At 37.2% G+C, this 17,697-nt stretch overlaps 1 protein-coding gene across 2 annotated transcripts in view; it reads right to left on the bottom strand.

The window, feature by feature from the left end:
* Positions 1–17,697, bottom strand: part of ADGRG7 (adhesion G protein-coupled receptor G7) — a 71,483-nt gene that overhangs the window by 40,423 nt on the left and 13,363 nt on the right. Inside the window, exons 3-7 of one of the 2 annotated variants that reach the window (XM_044255027.1) lie at positions 10,825–10,920; positions 9,090–9,194; positions 6,755–6,867; positions 4,486–4,635; positions 3,669–3,772 (exon numbers count right to left, since the gene is read on the bottom strand). In XM_044255027.1, the coding sequence (XP_044110962.1) occupies positions 3,669–3,772; positions 4,486–4,635; positions 6,755–6,867; positions 9,090–9,194; positions 10,825–10,920 (568 nt within the window). Of the gene's footprint in view, positions 1–3,668; positions 3,773–4,485; positions 4,636–6,754; positions 6,868–9,089; positions 9,195–10,824; positions 10,939–17,697 lie in introns of both variants that reach the window. The other variant, XM_044255026.1, reaches the window with a different exon arrangement.

Here is a 17,697-nt window from a genome sequence, read left to right as displayed (position 1 = left end):
AAAGATTTTGTTTTTAATTATATCTCCCTAATGTCATAAACAGGGTTAATTTATGAGAGAACAAAATAGAAGTAAAGATGAAACATACATGTTTATTGAGTCATATTAATTATAAAGACCAAGTGCTAACCTTTCCTTTTCAAGACTAACTATATGAAAGTCAGGTATCCTGCTAGTGATTTACATATAACATATATAACATATAACTCAGTTGAGCCTCACAAGAATCCTACTGAAGTGAGTCTCAAAGTTACTCCTATATTATTATACTGAAGAATCTGAGGCTCTTCCAAGAGAAATGAATTTAGCCAAAATCATGTACCTACTAAATAACAATACTAAGATTTGACCCCAAGACTAACTCCAAAGGCTGTGGCCAAATCACTATATTATCCTGGATGGAAGGCCCACAAATTCCTCTCCAGGGACCTTCAAAGCTGCCTTGGATGTCCTGCCATCTCCCTACTCCAGAATCCATAAAAGCCTGTTATGGTACTGTTTTTAGGTTCCCATGAGATTCCATAAGGCTCTTTGCAATTGATCTCTTGTCAAGATAATTTAACCAGGCACCTTTTAAGCAAAGGTGGCTGGCTGGAACAAAAATACAAATAGAAATATGAAACACAAATATACAAGATGGTCAGTATTAGGGAGCGCAGTTTTGCATTCCCAAGGATAGGTAAAAATGGACAATTATGAGCCCCGAGTTTGACAGCAAAGTTACAGGGTGATAGCTCAGTCTTCACAACAAGTAGTCAAAATGGTAAAAGGAAGTCTTAGATTCACTGACTGTAGTAGGATGCCCTTAACAGCAGAGACCTTGCCCAGGGCTCCTCCCAGCTCAGACCAAGAGAATGGATGAATGGATGCCCGAGAATTTCACTATGACTTGAGCCAGCTGGAGCTGGGCTGGTTTTTTCCTCCCTATCACCATCCTGTTTTACTCTCACACTGTCCACTTCTCCCCATGAGTGGAGAAGGGGTGTCTAGTAGCTTAAGGATGCAAACAGGAAATTGTGAAGGAAAGAAGGGAGAAGCCAAAGTGAGATAGACAACAAAGGCCCAGGGTCTGTCAGGAGACTGCCTGCAGGTAGGCCCAGGTTCAGGAGACAGAGTTGGGGAAGGAAGATTTCCCCAGGGCAGCAATTAATTTTCTTCTCCAGGGAGACCAGAGTGATAGCATGACCTCTGTGGGCAACTAGCATGACCTCTGAGGGCAGTTCCAGAGGTGTACTAAGGGCTTGGTGACCTGATCTGAGGGCTCGAGTCTGAGGGGACAGCCTTTTCTAAGTGAATGAGGCTCCAAGTCCAGGAGGGCTCTGCTTAAGATCACCTGGGAGAGTCCACTGACAGGCCAGCATTAGAGAAGTAAGCAGATTAGAAATCCAGAGTGGGAGGAATTACTATGAGTGCAGTTGAAACATTTCATATTTCAGTGTGTCCCAAATTGAAAATTTTTATTAAATAAGATAAAATATAATATAATTTCTATTCATTCTCTAACCACCTCCTTTGAAGCCATTTGGATCAATCGCACAGAATCAAGTTTTTCTCCATGTTCCTTAAGCCAGTAAAATTTGTAATTGCTTATTATCAGGACAGTATTTTCCTCTGTATCATGATATGCGATTTTCTCAGCCAAATCTCCTAGTTGCAAACTGCAAACACAGAGCCTCCAGGTTGAAGGGAGCCCACTCCCACTCTCAAGCTCCATGTTCACCGAACAGAGACTCTGAATCCCATGGCCACCTCCCTCTCCAACTACAAGAAAAATGGGAGTCTCCACACTCCCAGTGAGAAGGGCCCAGACTCCTATTGAAATTTGAAGCCATAAAATACCAGTTAAACTGTTGAAATAAATTTCAACCTCTACCGCCATCTCTCAGGAATTATAATTTTTTGAATGTCCTTGTCCATTTCATGTTTTTGTACTTTTTCAAAAACTTTAAGGGCTCAACACTGTAAAAGTTAGAAAACTGATAACTACTTCTAGGAATTTCTCCTGAAAAAAAAAAATAATAATGGGCCAGACAAACAGACATTATGTATAAGAATGTCTATTGCTCAAAATATGAAAAGTCTTGAAGCAATCTAAATGTCCTTCAACAGCAGTTACTTAGAAGTTCACTCAGTATCTAAAATTTATGATGTATATCTATAGATATTTATATTGAAAAGATGTTCTTAAGTTATTACTAAGTGACAAAAACTAGCTATAAATCAGTAGAGTATGTAATGTGACACAAACACACACACAGAGAAAAAAATCTGGAAGAATATATATCAATAGGTTAATAAAGATGGAACATAGAGAAGCTCTATTTTTAATTTCTTAAGGAATCTCCACACTGTTTTCCAAAGTGGCTGCACCAACTAGAAATTAAAAAGAGCTCTTCCCTATGATCCTGCCATTGCACTAGTGGGTATTTACCCCAAAGATACAGATATAGTGAACAGAAGGGCCATCTGTACGCCAATGTTCATAGCAGCAATGGCCACAGTCACCAAACTGTGGGAAGAACTAAGATGCCCTTCAGCAGATGAATGGATAAAGATACGGTCCATACATACAATGGAATATTATGCCTCCATCAGAAAGGATGAATACCCAAATTTTGTATCCAGATGGATGGGACCGGAAGAGATTATGCTGAGTGAAATAAGTCAAGCAGAGAGAGTCAATTATCATATGGTTTCACTTACTTTTGGAGCACAAGGAATAACATGGAGGACATGGGCAGAAGGAGAGGAGAAGTGAGTTGGGGGAAATTGGACGGGGATATGAACCATGAGAGACTGTGGACTCTGAGAAACAAACTGAGGGTTTTAGAGGGCAGGGGGGTAAGAGGTTGGGTGAGTCTGGTTGTGGGTATTAAGGAGGGCACATATTGCATGGAGCACTGGGTGTGGTGCATAAACAATGAATTCTGGAACACTGAAAAGAAATTTTAAAAATAAATAATTTTTTTAAAGGTGGGACAATTTTTTAAAATTTTGCTCATCTATATATTTTCTAATTTTTCTATAATGAGCATACAGATTTACTTAATTTTTTTAAAAAAAATCAAGAAAACTATATATAAAATAAAAACACAATGAGTCCTAGTAAGGGACCTCTATAATAAGGTACGTACGTTTTATTATAAATATACAACCAAAAGTATGCAGAAACATAACAATCAAAAAGAGAGAAAGCAGGTAGAGTTGGATTTTTTTTTTTTCTTCAATGTAGCCTTGGGAAAGCTAAAGAAAGCTTTTACCCAGACACACCAGGATCTTGGGGTTAGCTGAGTTGTGTGTAGGGAGCAGGCAACATGTTCTGCAAAGTTATTCTATTATTTTTAGCTCTGTACATTGAGCTCCTTTTGTGCATGCAGGCTGACCCTTGGCCATGCCAAATGAAGGCTAGGAAAGTAAGTTCTCATCTAAATCATCCCAGTTGGTCTCTATCTCCCAGATCATGGTCACCCCAGGAACCAGGAGTTAACATAAAACACTGTCTAGTAAATGAAGATCAGATGGAAAGTCAAGGCTTCAGTCTGCCTTCCAGAGGACTCAGCCAGTTAGCACAGCCAGGAGAGAACTAAAGACACCATTCCTCATGTTTTAACCTAGGAAACTAGATAGCACTTTGAAAGGTTTTCTTTCCCAACAGGAATTGCGCTTACGTTGCAAAGGTGTTGACATTAGTACCAGCTGCAGCAGCTTCCTGAAAAACACCTTCCCCGGCATCTAGAAGTTGACTCACTGTGGTTACCGCAATTTCTTTTGCCTGCCAGGAAGAAGGCAGCAAACGATCATCATAGAAGACATAGATCATATATCCTCCTCACCATTATTACCATGCACTACTATGGTATCAAGAGGCACCATTAGTATGGTCATTGAGAGGCAAGTATTTTTCAAACTTGAAGGTTTAGTTTCAGAAGGCAGAGAGAATAAAGATAAGGCATGGGGAAATTTTAAATTCAGTCCAACGGGAAGCTTATGTTTCTGAATTTGGCCTCCCGGCAAGGTCTTTCACAGAACCTCGACCCCACCCCCAAGAACACAAAAACAGATGCTTAGATACAGAGAAGCAGAAACAAAACAAGCCTGCAGGGCTCTGACTGCAGAAACATTACAGCCCATAGTACTTAATATAACTATTATACTTACTATTGAGCTAAGTAAAGCGATTTCTCATTTGTCTTTCTTTCTGTGTCTGGTTTTGTTTTGTTTTTGTTTTTTTTTCTTCCCCTCCCTCTTTTCAAACACCTTGTGAGTTGTTGGTTTTTTTTAAGATTTTTTTATTCTATTTATTGGACAGAGAGAGAGATCACAAGAAGGCAGAGAAGCAGGCAGAGAGAGGGAGGAAGCAGTCTCCCCGCTGAGCAGAGAGCCCGATGTGGGGCTCGATCCCAGCACCCTGGGATCATGACCTGAGCTGAAGGCAGAGGCTTAACTCACTGAGCCACCCAGGCGCCCCGACCTTGCGAGTTTTACCTCAAGTGTAGCATTGCTCTCTGGGTCGAAGATCTTCCCGACCACTTTAGTGGCAGAAATGACGCCCTCAGGAGTTATTCGATTGACATCAGATGTTAAGATCCGCGCTTCATTAGAAATATTCAGAGACTGTGTTGAGATATTGCCTATCTGTTAAAAAAAAAAAAAAAAAAACCTACGTTTATAGGACTGTCTAAGCACTTTGCAAGCAATTGCAGGTGAATAAACTGGAATTTAGCTGACCCTCAGTCTCCTGCATCTACTCAGTTTTTCATGTTTGCTTCTCTCCTTGGGCAAAAGACAAAGTTCATGCAGGCTGGTGGCTTTTCCAACCTTTACTATCTGCCAAGATTCATTAACTAAGACTGTCTTGGGTAGATCAATGCCACTCAAGGTGGGATCCATGAATCCTGTGACACACAATAACTGTTTGTTACAGGTTTCAAAACAGGGTTTGTTTGTTTGTTTGTTACAAGTTTCACAGGGAGATAAGCTCAGAAACTGACTGTAACTGGTCAGAAACTTACACAATAATTGTATGTTGTTGAATCCAATGATTTTTTTCAGGGACTTATATTTGGATGGTAGCTACAATTGCATGAGCATAGCATAACACATAGACTTGTTCTAATCACTATGTTGTACACCTGAAACTAATGTTACACTGTGGGTCAACTACACGTCAATAATAAATAAATAGTTCAAACCTTTTTTATAAAGAGGGAAAAAAATGATTTGTATTTTATATATCTTTTTCTCATCTTATTTTCCTAGGAATTCATTATTATTACATTTTTTAAAATTATCAGTCTGCAAGGGGTTGGAAATTTTTAAAACTAGCTTTTCAGCACAGATTGGGAAACACTGACCTTGACCATATCTCCGGATACCAACTGGCCCCCTAGCTCTGGTGTTGTGAGGCTAAAACATCTTTAGGAGAGCCAGGGGTTAACGTGTGTGCATGTAGCTTAGTTTTTCACTAGATGGCAGCATTATTTCAAAAATTATTTCAAAAATCAAACCAAGGTCACAGGCCATTCACACTTAGGGGAGGGTTGAAAACAGTGTTCAAACAACAGACAGAAACAACAAAAGCTCTCATTCAATAGCTAGGTCCCTGTTCTGCGCTAGGCGCTTTGCTGGATGTTTTAGAAGAGCTCTCCCATTTAATACAAAACAATACTGTGAGTGGGGCATCCTCATCCTTCGTTAAAGGTGTGGAGAAGTGAAGGAGTTCACACAGCTTAGAAGTGTCAGAGCTGACAGCAAATAACTGGCTAATCAGACTCCAGAACATGACGTCTTTCCCCTAGTCTGTGTAGTTGGCACAAACCAGGCAGTTGGTAACCATCTCCACACTCCACTCCCAACCCTCGCTCTACCACTAACCCTGCCCATCTACAACTGGGGAGCAAGAGTGATACAGTGTGGGCTTTAAAATAAAAAGTAACTCCATCACTCTTTGGCTGTGGTTCACTGCATGTCTCAGAGATAGTTTCCTCATCTATAAAATAGGTACATTAATATCTATCTATATAGTTATAAGAATTAAATATAACATAGGTAAAACGTTAGCACAGTATTCAGTACACAGTATGTGGCTCAGTAATTAGTATAATCACTCTAATCATCTATGAGAATAACTGAGGTTCCATAAGGACTAAATGAGGTAATATATTTAACATGCCCTGCACTTAAAAGGACTACTTTAAGTTTCCTTTTCTTCCCCTTCTTGGCCTCAGATATTAGTAATTCCATGCATTTGCATTTAGGTATACACTGGGTCAAAATAATTTAATCTGCATGAAAAAATACCTATAGTCATATATATTTCCCACTTCACTGGCTCATGGATACATCCCTGAGACCAGTATTGGGTTTTAGGTTTCCCTGTCTCAAAAGGTCTTTGATGGTGTTTGTTTTTTTCTCTTTATTGTGATTCAGTTAACCAACAAAATACCTTCCTTATGGTCTCAAATGTCAGTGATCTATTTTCAGTCATGACTTCTCTGCTCCTAAAAGATGAGGCCATTTAAAATGTGTTATAGATTATCATTTGCTAAAATGTGCTGAACCAACAGGTCCAAAGGTCCTTTTTCACAAACAGATGTCAACTTCCAAAACAACAACAACAACAAAAAAAACTTTTGTTATTTCTAATTTGAGAGTTTTAAAAGCATTGATTTGACCATTAGGTATCCAAAGAACAGAGACTTCACACAGAATCGGAACTTTTCCAACTGCCAAGCACATGGGCCATATGGCATACCTGATTTTCCAAGGCTTTCAGAGTTTGATTGCAATTTCCTACTGTCACATTTTCTAATTTTATCTCTCCATACATAGTAATATTGCACAGCCGGGTTGCTCTCGGATTGCCCTCTTTGGTAAAAAGAAGAAAAAAAAAAAAGACAACATTTGCAAAGACGGCTACTAGCTCCTGTACACATCCCCTTATTGGTGGGATTGTGCTGCTCCTCCCACCAAGGAGTGGAGTCTGTTCCTCCATTTTCTGGATCTGGACTGGACATAAATTTGCCCTGACCAACAGAATGTTCTGTGAGAGTTCCAGAACTTGGGCCTCAAGAAGACTTGAAGTTTCAGCCTTTGCCCTCTTGGAACACTGTCTCAAGAGTATTGTAGGAGGAGGCAGCTCTGATCTATGGGAGGATGAGAGGCTATATGGAAGAGAACAGAGTCAGTCCAGCCAGCACCAAAGTGCCAAGTGAGTGAGAATGTCTTGGACATTCCAGCAGTCCATCAACCCACAGAACTATGAAAAATCTAAATAATTATTGATTGAAGCCACACAACTTGGGATGGTTTAATATATAGCAATGGGAAAGTGAATCAAGCAGTCCTTACAGGAAAGTTTTAGGCAGATGTCCCTTGTCTTGATTTTTAATCTGAAATTCAAAAGACCATTCAACTGTTTCCGACCTTTGAAGTCTGCAAGGAAGATGTGCCTTCCAACAACTAGGGGCATAAGTCTTTGAACTAGATGTGATGAGGGCTGAAAGATCAGAAATAACATGAAAAATTGCTACTAGATATTAAATTATATATTGATCCTTCTTTATCCAAATCTGAATAACACCTGAAAGGCAAAGTGTTCTATTTTATTGTAGCACTTATCTGATATCTGGTTGACTCTCAATAAAAACTTTTTGAATCATTGAGTTTATATCCTGTAATTATCACTGAGCCAACCTACCTCAGTATCCTCCTGTGACTAATGCTCAAGAGCCAAAAACATAATATGTGTCAAACAAGTGTGATGCCCCTTAATGAATATATTACTGATTTTTTTAACTATTCTTGATTTGGTAGCACACAGTTATTTTTTGTAGCTGTATCTCATAAATTATAATGAATAGTTAAGATATAGAAAACATGAAAAATTAAGACAACAGGTATCCATAGACATACCATACAGTATAAGAAGTAAGTACCAATAATATGAATCCCTGCTGCCTTTTACCTTCTGAGTTTTTAATCAAGAGGCTAGAAGGACCTATGTAAAGAACAGGATCATGAATATTGGAGTAGGCCTGTTATTATATATGGGCCAAGGAAATTTTATTTTTGCAAATGAAATACTAGTGTACATAATCTCTTAGAATAAATAAGATAAAGAAACACAATTGGAAAGATCAATACCTGTAAGTAAGTGTTTCAAAGAGAGCATAACAAACACAAAAATAAATCTCTAAATAAAAAGTGAAATTTTCCCCCAGGTTATTACTGACAGAAGGTCTATCAAAATGTTTTCACTGCTAATCTACAATTAGCAGTATTATTGAGATAGCCTGTTCTGCAGGAAATCATGGTATCCTGCAGGGAAATGTGAGAAATATGAGGACTGGTCAAATGAAGGTCAATGCAAACAAAGTTCAGATAAAACATTAAGGGAAATATCATACAGCATAATGGGCTCTAAGCTGTCAGGAAAGAAATCTCTGCATTTTTAAGGACTACTCTCAGAAAGTATTACCCAGTACAGCACTGAAATAAGTCATCAAAATCCTGTATATCATCAGGGAGCATATTTGAAGTTTAAAACTGTTATTTGCTCCTTTATTCTTAGAATGTCTCTACGCAAGCAAGGTTGTCATGCCTCAAGGAAGGTATGATGAACCTGGAGAATGTTTCAAGATGGATAACTAAAATGACTAAGGAGATGAAGAATGACCAAGTGTGGACAAACTTAACTGAGCATCTCTACCTAGAAAGTTGAAGTCTGAAAGTAGATATGGTACGAATCTATAGTTAATGTTTAAAATTCAGACAAATTATATGACTCAATGATCAGATATTAATATGCTCAAATTCTAGGACATAAATGAAACTGGGAAAATAAACCAGTGGAAGAAGAATTAAAAGGAATTTGTAACTGATCCATATTACAGTTTTTAGGGGAATTAGATTATATGAGGTTGCATCCTAAACTTTGAACATGGGCATAATGAAAGGGAGCCAAACCCTTCCACAAAACCTTCTTTGATGCCTCCTCCAGGGACTTAATACTAGTTGGAGGGATGATAGGTATGACCCCACATAGCGATTCATATGCCTAAATAGGAGATGTTTGGAAAAACACATACCGTTTGAAGTGTTCTTATCACATCTTTGTTGGGAAGATCCGTATTTTCCCGCTGGAATTCTATCAAAAGTAAAAATCCCATAGGTACTGTTTTCACAGAAATTAGCTATCATGAAAAGAAAATAAATTTTTCATCATAAATTATACTTTTCTTTTTAAAATTTCAAACTAGACAAAAATCAAAGTTCAAAACCTATTTGGTATAATTTGAAGGCTAATAGAAGACTTTAGGAATCACTGACTCACTGGAACTTTATATTTTTTTTAATCTGGTTGAGTTGATACTATTAGAAAAACTAGTGTGATAGATAACGGGTTCTAGTATATATAACCTAGTAGAGGTGGGATGTGATCACTAACACATCAGAAAGGATAGTGAAATCAGATTAGTTGAAATCTTGACAATTAAAGGTAAAGAACCCATAGTACCAAAAGGCATCATGAGGAGGTGGGTCAAAGCAAAAGGCCAAAGTCATGGAGCATTTGAGATATACTTGCTTGTAGAAGTATAGGAAATTATAGGAGGGCATTTCTAAGGCTCTGGATCCTAAGCATCCGGCATAAAGTGACAGAGTATTGGGAAGTATACTGCAGATTGCAGATGAAGGTGCAGCTTTGAAACATTATCTACAATATCCAAGACATAAAAGCAACCTAAGTGTCCATTAAGTATATATATAGATATAGATATAATCTGTGTGTGTATACATATATGACTATTACCCAGCCATTTAAAAAAAATAAGACCTTGCCACTTGCAACAACATGGATAGACTTAGAGGGTATTATGCTAAATGAAATAAGTCAGACAGAAAAAGAAAATACCATATTATTTCACTTATATGTGGAATATAAAAAACAAAACAAATGAATAAACAAAAAACAGAAACATTTTCATAAATGCAGAGAACAGATAGGTGGTTGCCAGAGGGAAGAGGGTTGGGGGAATTGGTAAATGAGTGAAGGGGAGTGGGAGATACACGCTTCCACTTATGGAATAAATATGTCATGGGAATGAAAGGTACAACACACAGAATGGAGTCAGTGGAACTGTAACAGTGTTGTATGGTGACAGATGGTAGCTACACTTGTGGTGAGCAGTTGTTGAATGACTATGTTGTACACCTGAAACTAATGGAACATTGTGTGTCAACTCTACTTCAATTAAAAAAAGAAATGGCAAATAAATAAATAAATAATAAAAAAAGAAATGGCTTTGAACATTGATTCTGAGCGAGGACAGTCTGAAGTCAAACCACCAATTTAATAACATCTCATCCAGAAAAAAGATGAAAGCACAAAAACTTCATCTAAATGTATACTTGGATGGGAAGATGTACCTTGATTTCAGAAAAGTTAAATATGATACAATTGTGATATTTGAAATGGGGAAATATAATGTATCACCAACTGAAAAAAGTGGAGGGAACCATACCACCCATTGCCCTGAAGTAGACACTAGAACCAGAAGGAAAAACATCTTTCAGTTTACAGAGAAACTTGATAGCTGGGAAATATACTAGGGGTATTGACCATATAAGAAAGTAGCCCAAAAAGAACACTCCACTTTTACTATTAAACTAACAATCACATCTTAAAGCCACCATCATTAAACCCATTGTTACTAAATCATTAACAGAAACTTCAAGAAGCTTTCCTGCTGTCCTTATTAACACAAGTCACCTAAACCTCACAATACCAGTACCTAGTACCTAGTACCATCTCAAATAACTTACCAATTGTACATCTCCAACCTTTCCATAAGTCTGGACAAATGCACCTTCCATTTTCCCAGGTTCCACCATTCCTGCAGAACTCCGTAGGGATGCTGGGTGAGGAGGTTGAGAGTTCTAAAAAAAACAACAAAAATAGAATAGCACTTAAACTGGCTAATTAGTTTCTCTTCTGGGTCTGTGGCCCTTAATTTCTATATGTAAAACAATTACCTTGAGTACCACTGGAGAAATACTATTTGTAAGATTATCATCAACAAAAATATACATTGAGAATCTACATAGGATATATAATGCTTACGAGAAGTTATGAAGACCAAAAAACTATATTTGAAAGACACAATACTTTGATCAAGGAGTTAGGATCTACTGGGGAAAACAGATTATACAGATGAGATAGATGGATGGATGGATGGATGGATGGATGGATGAATGGATGGATGAATAGATAGACTGGCCAACTAAGTCAGCATGCAGATTTGTAAATGCTATGAGAACACAGAAGAGAAATGTTGAGGACAGAGGTAATTTATCCAGGGAAGTCTTTCCAGAAGAGGTGGTATCTGAATCAGATTTGAAGACTTAATCTAGAAAAGCCAGATTAAAAGGGATAGCCCCAAATAGGCAGGATACAAAGTGCAAAACCACAAAAATACATAAAGTTATGATATGTCCAAGGAACATGGCAAAGTTGAACAAATCAGGAACACTGGTTCTATGTGGAGAAGCAGGACACAAACTGATTGTGAGTGGGTTTATAGACTAAGCTAAGGAGATTTAATCCTGTAAGAGTCTAGAGAAAGATTAAAACAAGGTATGTGTTTTAAAAAGATACTTCAAGGGAGATGGGAAGTGACTGAGGGTAGAAGGCAAGGAAGGCCACTTCAACGGGGAGCAGATCTGAAGCAATGACTCTAAGGAAGTTAGGTGTCAACAGATTCAGGAAGCATGCCTGGAACAGGATTGTAAGGATCTCATGAACAAGTAATTTTAAGCTGGGCACACTGGGACTTTTTGTTTCTTAAAAAAAAAAAAAAAAAGAAAGGTGGAAAAAAGAGAGCCAAACCAGAAACAGACTTAACTACAGAGAACAAACTGATCTTCTCCTAATGATTTTCTCAACATTTTTTTTTTTTTGTCTAGCTTACTTTATGGTAAGAATACAGTATATAATACATATACCACATAAAATATCTGTTAACCTTTACATTTGTTATTAGTAAGTATTCTGGCCTACAGTAGGCTGTTAGTAGTTAAGTTTGGGGGGAATCAAAAGTTATACACATTTTTTTAAAACTTTTCTCTTTTATAAATTTTTTTCTTTTTTTGAGAGAGAGAGCATGTGCTAAGCAGTGTAATGGGCTGGCACCTCCCACCCTCACGTGGTTCAAGGCTTAACTGTAGATACAACATATCTAGTCATCTGATTTAAAAAAAAAAAAAAACTCTAAAGCAGGGGCGCTTGGGTGGTTCAGTCATTAAGCATCTGCTTTAAGCTCAGGTCATAATTCCAAGGGTCCTAGGACCAAGCCCTGTAGTGGGTTCCCTGCTCAGTGGGGTAACTGCTTCTCCCTCTCCCTCTGCCTGCTGCTCCCCCTGCTTGTGCTCTCTCCTTCTATCTCTCTCCTCCTCTGTTAAATAATAAATAAGTAAAAGCTTTAAAAAAATCAAACAAAAAAACAAACAAACAAATGCCAAGGCAATTCAATTGGAAAGAAAACTAAAGATATACCTATCTATGACACAGAAATTCTACTTCTAGATAAATATGCACAATAAATGGAAATACATGTCCACAAAAGGATTTATACGAGAATGCAGGTTCTAGAAACATTGCAATTGTGTGCCACTTAGATCCTTCCCTTCATGTTTGAAGTATTCATTCCTCCAGCTTTTGTGAATTTTGGCAACTGAGAACACTTATCTGAGTCCTTTTCTAGAATTGCTCTCAACTAAAGAGAATCGTACATCCAAGACCCTCATGATATGTGCCATGGCTGGTCAAAGCCAGAGAATAAAGTTTCATCCCCCTGACTCAAGGCCTCAAAGAACATATTTTCCAAAGACATCTACACTACATATCTCATCTCTCATACTCTTCTTATAATATGATGATGACTCTTCGCTGGAAGATGGAGTTTGTATTCGCTCTCCTTGACTTGAGCAGACTTTTATATCTGCCCTGACTAACAGAGTGACAGTAATGATGTGACTTCCAGGCTAGATCACAAAAGATGATTTGTCTTCTATCTATCACTCAAGAACTATACCTTGGGAGATCTGAACCTGCAGGTATCACATAAGAAACCCAGCTACTCTGAAGCCTCTAGGCTAGAGACATCAAGAGGAGAAACTACACAGAGAGAGAAGACTAAGGACTTTCATCTGGTCCAAGTTTTTGAGTTTCCCTCACACATGACTAGAGAAATCTCAAGATGGCCCCAGCTCCAGCAGCCTTGTGAGGGCCACTTTATGGAAGATCCTAATCCAGAACCACCCAGGCATGCTGCTTCCAAATTCTGGGTCCAGAAAAACTATAAAAGATATTAAAATGACAATTTTCATTTTAAGTCACCAAGTTTTGGGGTAATTTGTTCTGCAGCAATAGATAACTAATACAGACATCAACACTGGAGGGCTTTCTCAACTTCAGCTGTCTTGTGGTCTCCTTCTACCCAATTCTGACTCCATAACCACCCCCCCACCCTACAAGTATTGATCCCAACAGCACTTGTTGAAACTTTGATGCAGATGAATCTTCAATTCAGAATTTGTCTTCCAGGGAACCCAATCCTGGCAGTTTTATTCATGTTAGCAACTGAGTGGCTCAGTTGGGTAAGTGTCCAACTCTTGATTTTTGGTTCAGGGTATGATCTCAGGATCCTGTGATTGAGCCCAGGATTGGGCTCTACACTCAGCAGGGAGTCTGCTTCTCTCCCTCCCTCTCTCTCTCTCTCTCTGTCACACTCTACCCCAAACATTCTCTCTCTCTAAAAATAAATAAATAAATCTTTTAAAAAAATTTCACCAACTGAATAAACAAATTATGTGTATTCATATAGTAGAATATGATTATTTAGCAATAAAAAGCAATAAACACAACAACATAAATCAATCTGAAGAACATTACATTAAAAAAGTATTCAGACATACAAGAGTAAATACTATTTAATTTTGTAAATATAAGGTTCAAAAATAGCAAAACTAATCTATGGTGATAAAATCAGAACAGTGCTTTCCCAGGGGGGAGGGGGGACGGGTGGGGTGACTGACTGGCAAAGAACACCTGCAGCTACAGCACACAGTGAACACCACCTAAATTTTAGCCAGATAAACATAAAACTTCATAGTAAAGGCCTGTGCCTCAATTCCTTTTACATAATACATCATGTCTGACTTTAAACCAAAAAAGTACAAATCATTTAAAAGGCAAAAACACAGCCTGAATAGACATACCAAGCATGAGGAGAGACTTGTATGTGGCAGATATTTTGGAATTATCAGACCAGAGATTTGAAATAATGATGGTTAATATGCTAGGAGGTCCAATGAAAAAAGTAGACAACATGCAAGAATAAGTGAGTAATTTATGAGATGGAAGTTCTAAGAAAGAACCAAAAGAAATACTAGAAACCAAAAAACAGAAGTGAAGAATGTCTTTGACAGGTTCATCAGTAGACTGGACAAGTCCAAGGAAAGAATCACTGAGCTCAAAAAAATGTCATTAGAAACTTTCTAAACTAAAAACAAAGACAAAATCAGAGAGGGAGACAAACCATAAGACACTCTTAATCACAGGAAATAAACCAAGTGTTGCTGGGAGGGAGGGGGTTAGGGGGATGGGATAATTGGGTGATGGACGTTAAGGAGGGCATATGATGTAATGAACACTAGGTGTTATGTAGGACTGATGAATCATTGAACTCTACATCTGAAACTAATAATACATTATATGTTAATTGTATTTAACTTAAAAATAATAAAATTTTTAAAAAATAAAAACAAGGAGAAAACAAGAATGAAAATTATAATGGAATATCTGAAAACTATGGGACAAAGGTGTAACATACATCTAATGGGAATACCAGAAGGACAGGAAGGGAAGAAGGAATAGAAGAAATACTTGAAGTTTGTTTGTTTTTTTGTTTGTATATATAAGATTTTGTTTATTTATTCGAGAGAGAGTGTGTGTGCACATAACCACAAGTAGGGGAAGTAGCAGAGGGAGAGGGAGAAGCAGACTCCCCACTGAGCAGGGAACCCAATGTGGGGCTCAATATCAGGACCCAGAGATCATGACCTGAGCCAAAGGCATCCACTTACCCAACTGAGCCACCTAGGTGCCCCAAAATATTTGAAGTTTTATTGTCTGAAAATATTCCAAAATAAATGATAGACACCAAATCACAGATGTAGGAATCTCAGAGAACACCAACTAGGATAAATGTCAAAACCAAACCAAACCAAACAAACTACACTTAAGCACATTCTATTCAAACTACAGAAAATCAAAGACAAAGAGAAAATTTCCAAAGAAGGATTAGGGGAGAGAAAAGTTATCTGCAGAGAAACAAGTATAAGAATTAATTACATTGGAATTCTCCTCAGAAAGCAGGCAGGAAATAAAAGAGTATAGTGAAATATTCAGTGTTGAAAGAAAAAAAACACCAATAAAGAATTCTGTATCCAGGGAATTATCCTTTAAAAGCAAATGAGAAATAAAGACCCTCAAACAAAAATTGAAGGAGTTTGTAAGAAATTTTAAAAATTCCTTTAAGAGAAGGAAATGATATAGGCCAGAAACTTAAATCTATGTAAGAAAAGAAGAACATTAGAGAAGGAATAAATGAAAGTAAATAAAATCTTTTTCATTCTTAATGATGTTTATTCAAAATAATAATAGCAATGATAGATGAGGTGATTATAGCTTATGGAAAAATGAAATAAATGGCAAAAATATATTATAAGGGAAGAGAAGGAGGAATTAGGAACACCATATAATGAGGGCCTGGTACTATTCATTAGGCCATATACTGTTACTAGAAAGTGGACTTAGATTAGTTGGGTTTGTTTGTTTTTTTAAGATTTATTTATTTATTTATTTATAGAGACAGAACATGAAAGTGAGGGAAGAAACAGAGGGAGAGAGAGAATCTCAAGCAGACTCCATGCTGAGTGCAGGGCCAGTGCAGGGCTCTATCTCACAACCCTGAGATCATGACCTGAACTGAAATCAAGAGTTGGGTGCTTAAGCAACTGAGCCATCCAGGCACCCCAGGCTTAGATTAGTTGTAAATGTATATTACAAACTCTAGATTAACCACCCAAAATTTTTTTAAATATAAAGCATATGACAAGAGAGGAGAGAAAGCAGAATTAAATAAAATGCTCAATAAAAACCAGATAAGGCAGAAAAAGACAATAGCAATGGAACAAACAAAGAAAAGAACATTAAAAACACTTACAAATATTATAAGAAGGATACTATACAGTGAATAAAGAACAAGACACAACTATATGTTGTCTATAACAAACCCACTTTAAATCAAAGGACACAGATAGTTTAAAAGAAAAATAGAGAAAGATATACCATGACAATACTAATTAAGGGAAAGTTAGAGAAGCTATATTAACTTCACACAAAGCAGATTTCAGAGCAAGGAAAGTCATTAGAGATAAAGGACATTTCTTTCTTAATGATAAATGGGCTAACTCTCCAAGAACTAACAATCTTTGATATGTGTATACCAAACAATATAGTGTCAAAATAAGTGAACCAAATCTGACAGAAAGAAAAATAGATAAATTTGCTATTATAGTCTGAGACTTAAACATCCATTCTTAGTAATGGACAGATCCAGCAAACAGAAAATCAGTAAAAATAAAGTTGAACTGAAAGCACCATCAACTAACTAGATCTATTTGACAATAAATTATAGTATACTTCATCCAACTATGTCAGAATACACATTCTTCTCAAGCACCCATGGAGTAGTCACTGAGATAAACCACATTCATGTACCATAAAATACATCTAAACAAATTTCAAAGAATAGAAATCATTCCAAGTATGTTTTCAAACCAAGATGGAATTAAGCTAGAAATCAATAATAGAGAAATATCTGGAAAATACCCCAAATATTTGGAGATTAAACAACACACTTCTACTGTGGGTTGCTGGGGGGAGGGGGGTTGGGAGAAGGGGGGTAGGGTTATGGACATTGGGAGGGTATGTGCTTTTGGGTAAATTGGAAGGGGAGATGAACCATGAGAGACTATGGACTCTGAAAAACAGTCTGAGGGGTTTAAAGTGGTGGGGGGGCGGGAGGTTGGGGTACCAGGTGGTGGGTATTATAGAGGGCACAGCTTGCATGGAGCACTGGGTGTGGTGAAAAAATAATGAATACTGTTTTTCTGAAAATAAATAAATTGGAAAAAAAAAAAACACAACACACTTCTAAATGGTAAGTGGGTTAAATAAATCTCAAGAAAGCTTTTTAAAGTATTTTTCACTAAATGAAAATGAAAGTGAGATGCAGCGAAAGCAATGCTTAGAGGGAAATTTATAGCACTGAATGTATGTATTAAAAAAAAAGAAGAAAGATCTAGAATTATTATCTAAGTTTCTACCTTGGGAAACTAAAAAGAAGAGCCAAATAAGTTTAAAGGAAGAAAAAGAAAACAAATAATGAAAAATCAGAGCAAAAATCAATGACGTTGAAACCAGAAGTTAATAGAGAAAATCAGTGAAACCAAAAGATGCTTAGTTGGAAAGATCATTAAAATTGATAAGTCTCTAGCCAGTCTAACCATGAAAAAATAGAAGGCACAAATTACTAATATCAGATATGAAAAAGGGTCATCACTATTGGCCTC

The sequence above is a fragment of the Neovison vison genome, chromosome 6 (assembly GCF_020171115.1).
Source record: "Neovison vison isolate M4711 chromosome 6, ASM_NN_V1, whole genome shotgun sequence".
In the NCBI taxonomy this organism is placed as follows: Eukaryota; Metazoa; Chordata; class Mammalia; order Carnivora; family Mustelidae; genus Neogale; species Neogale vison.
Note: the sequence above shows the minus strand (reverse complement) of the source record. Positions and strands in the feature narration are given on the sequence as shown.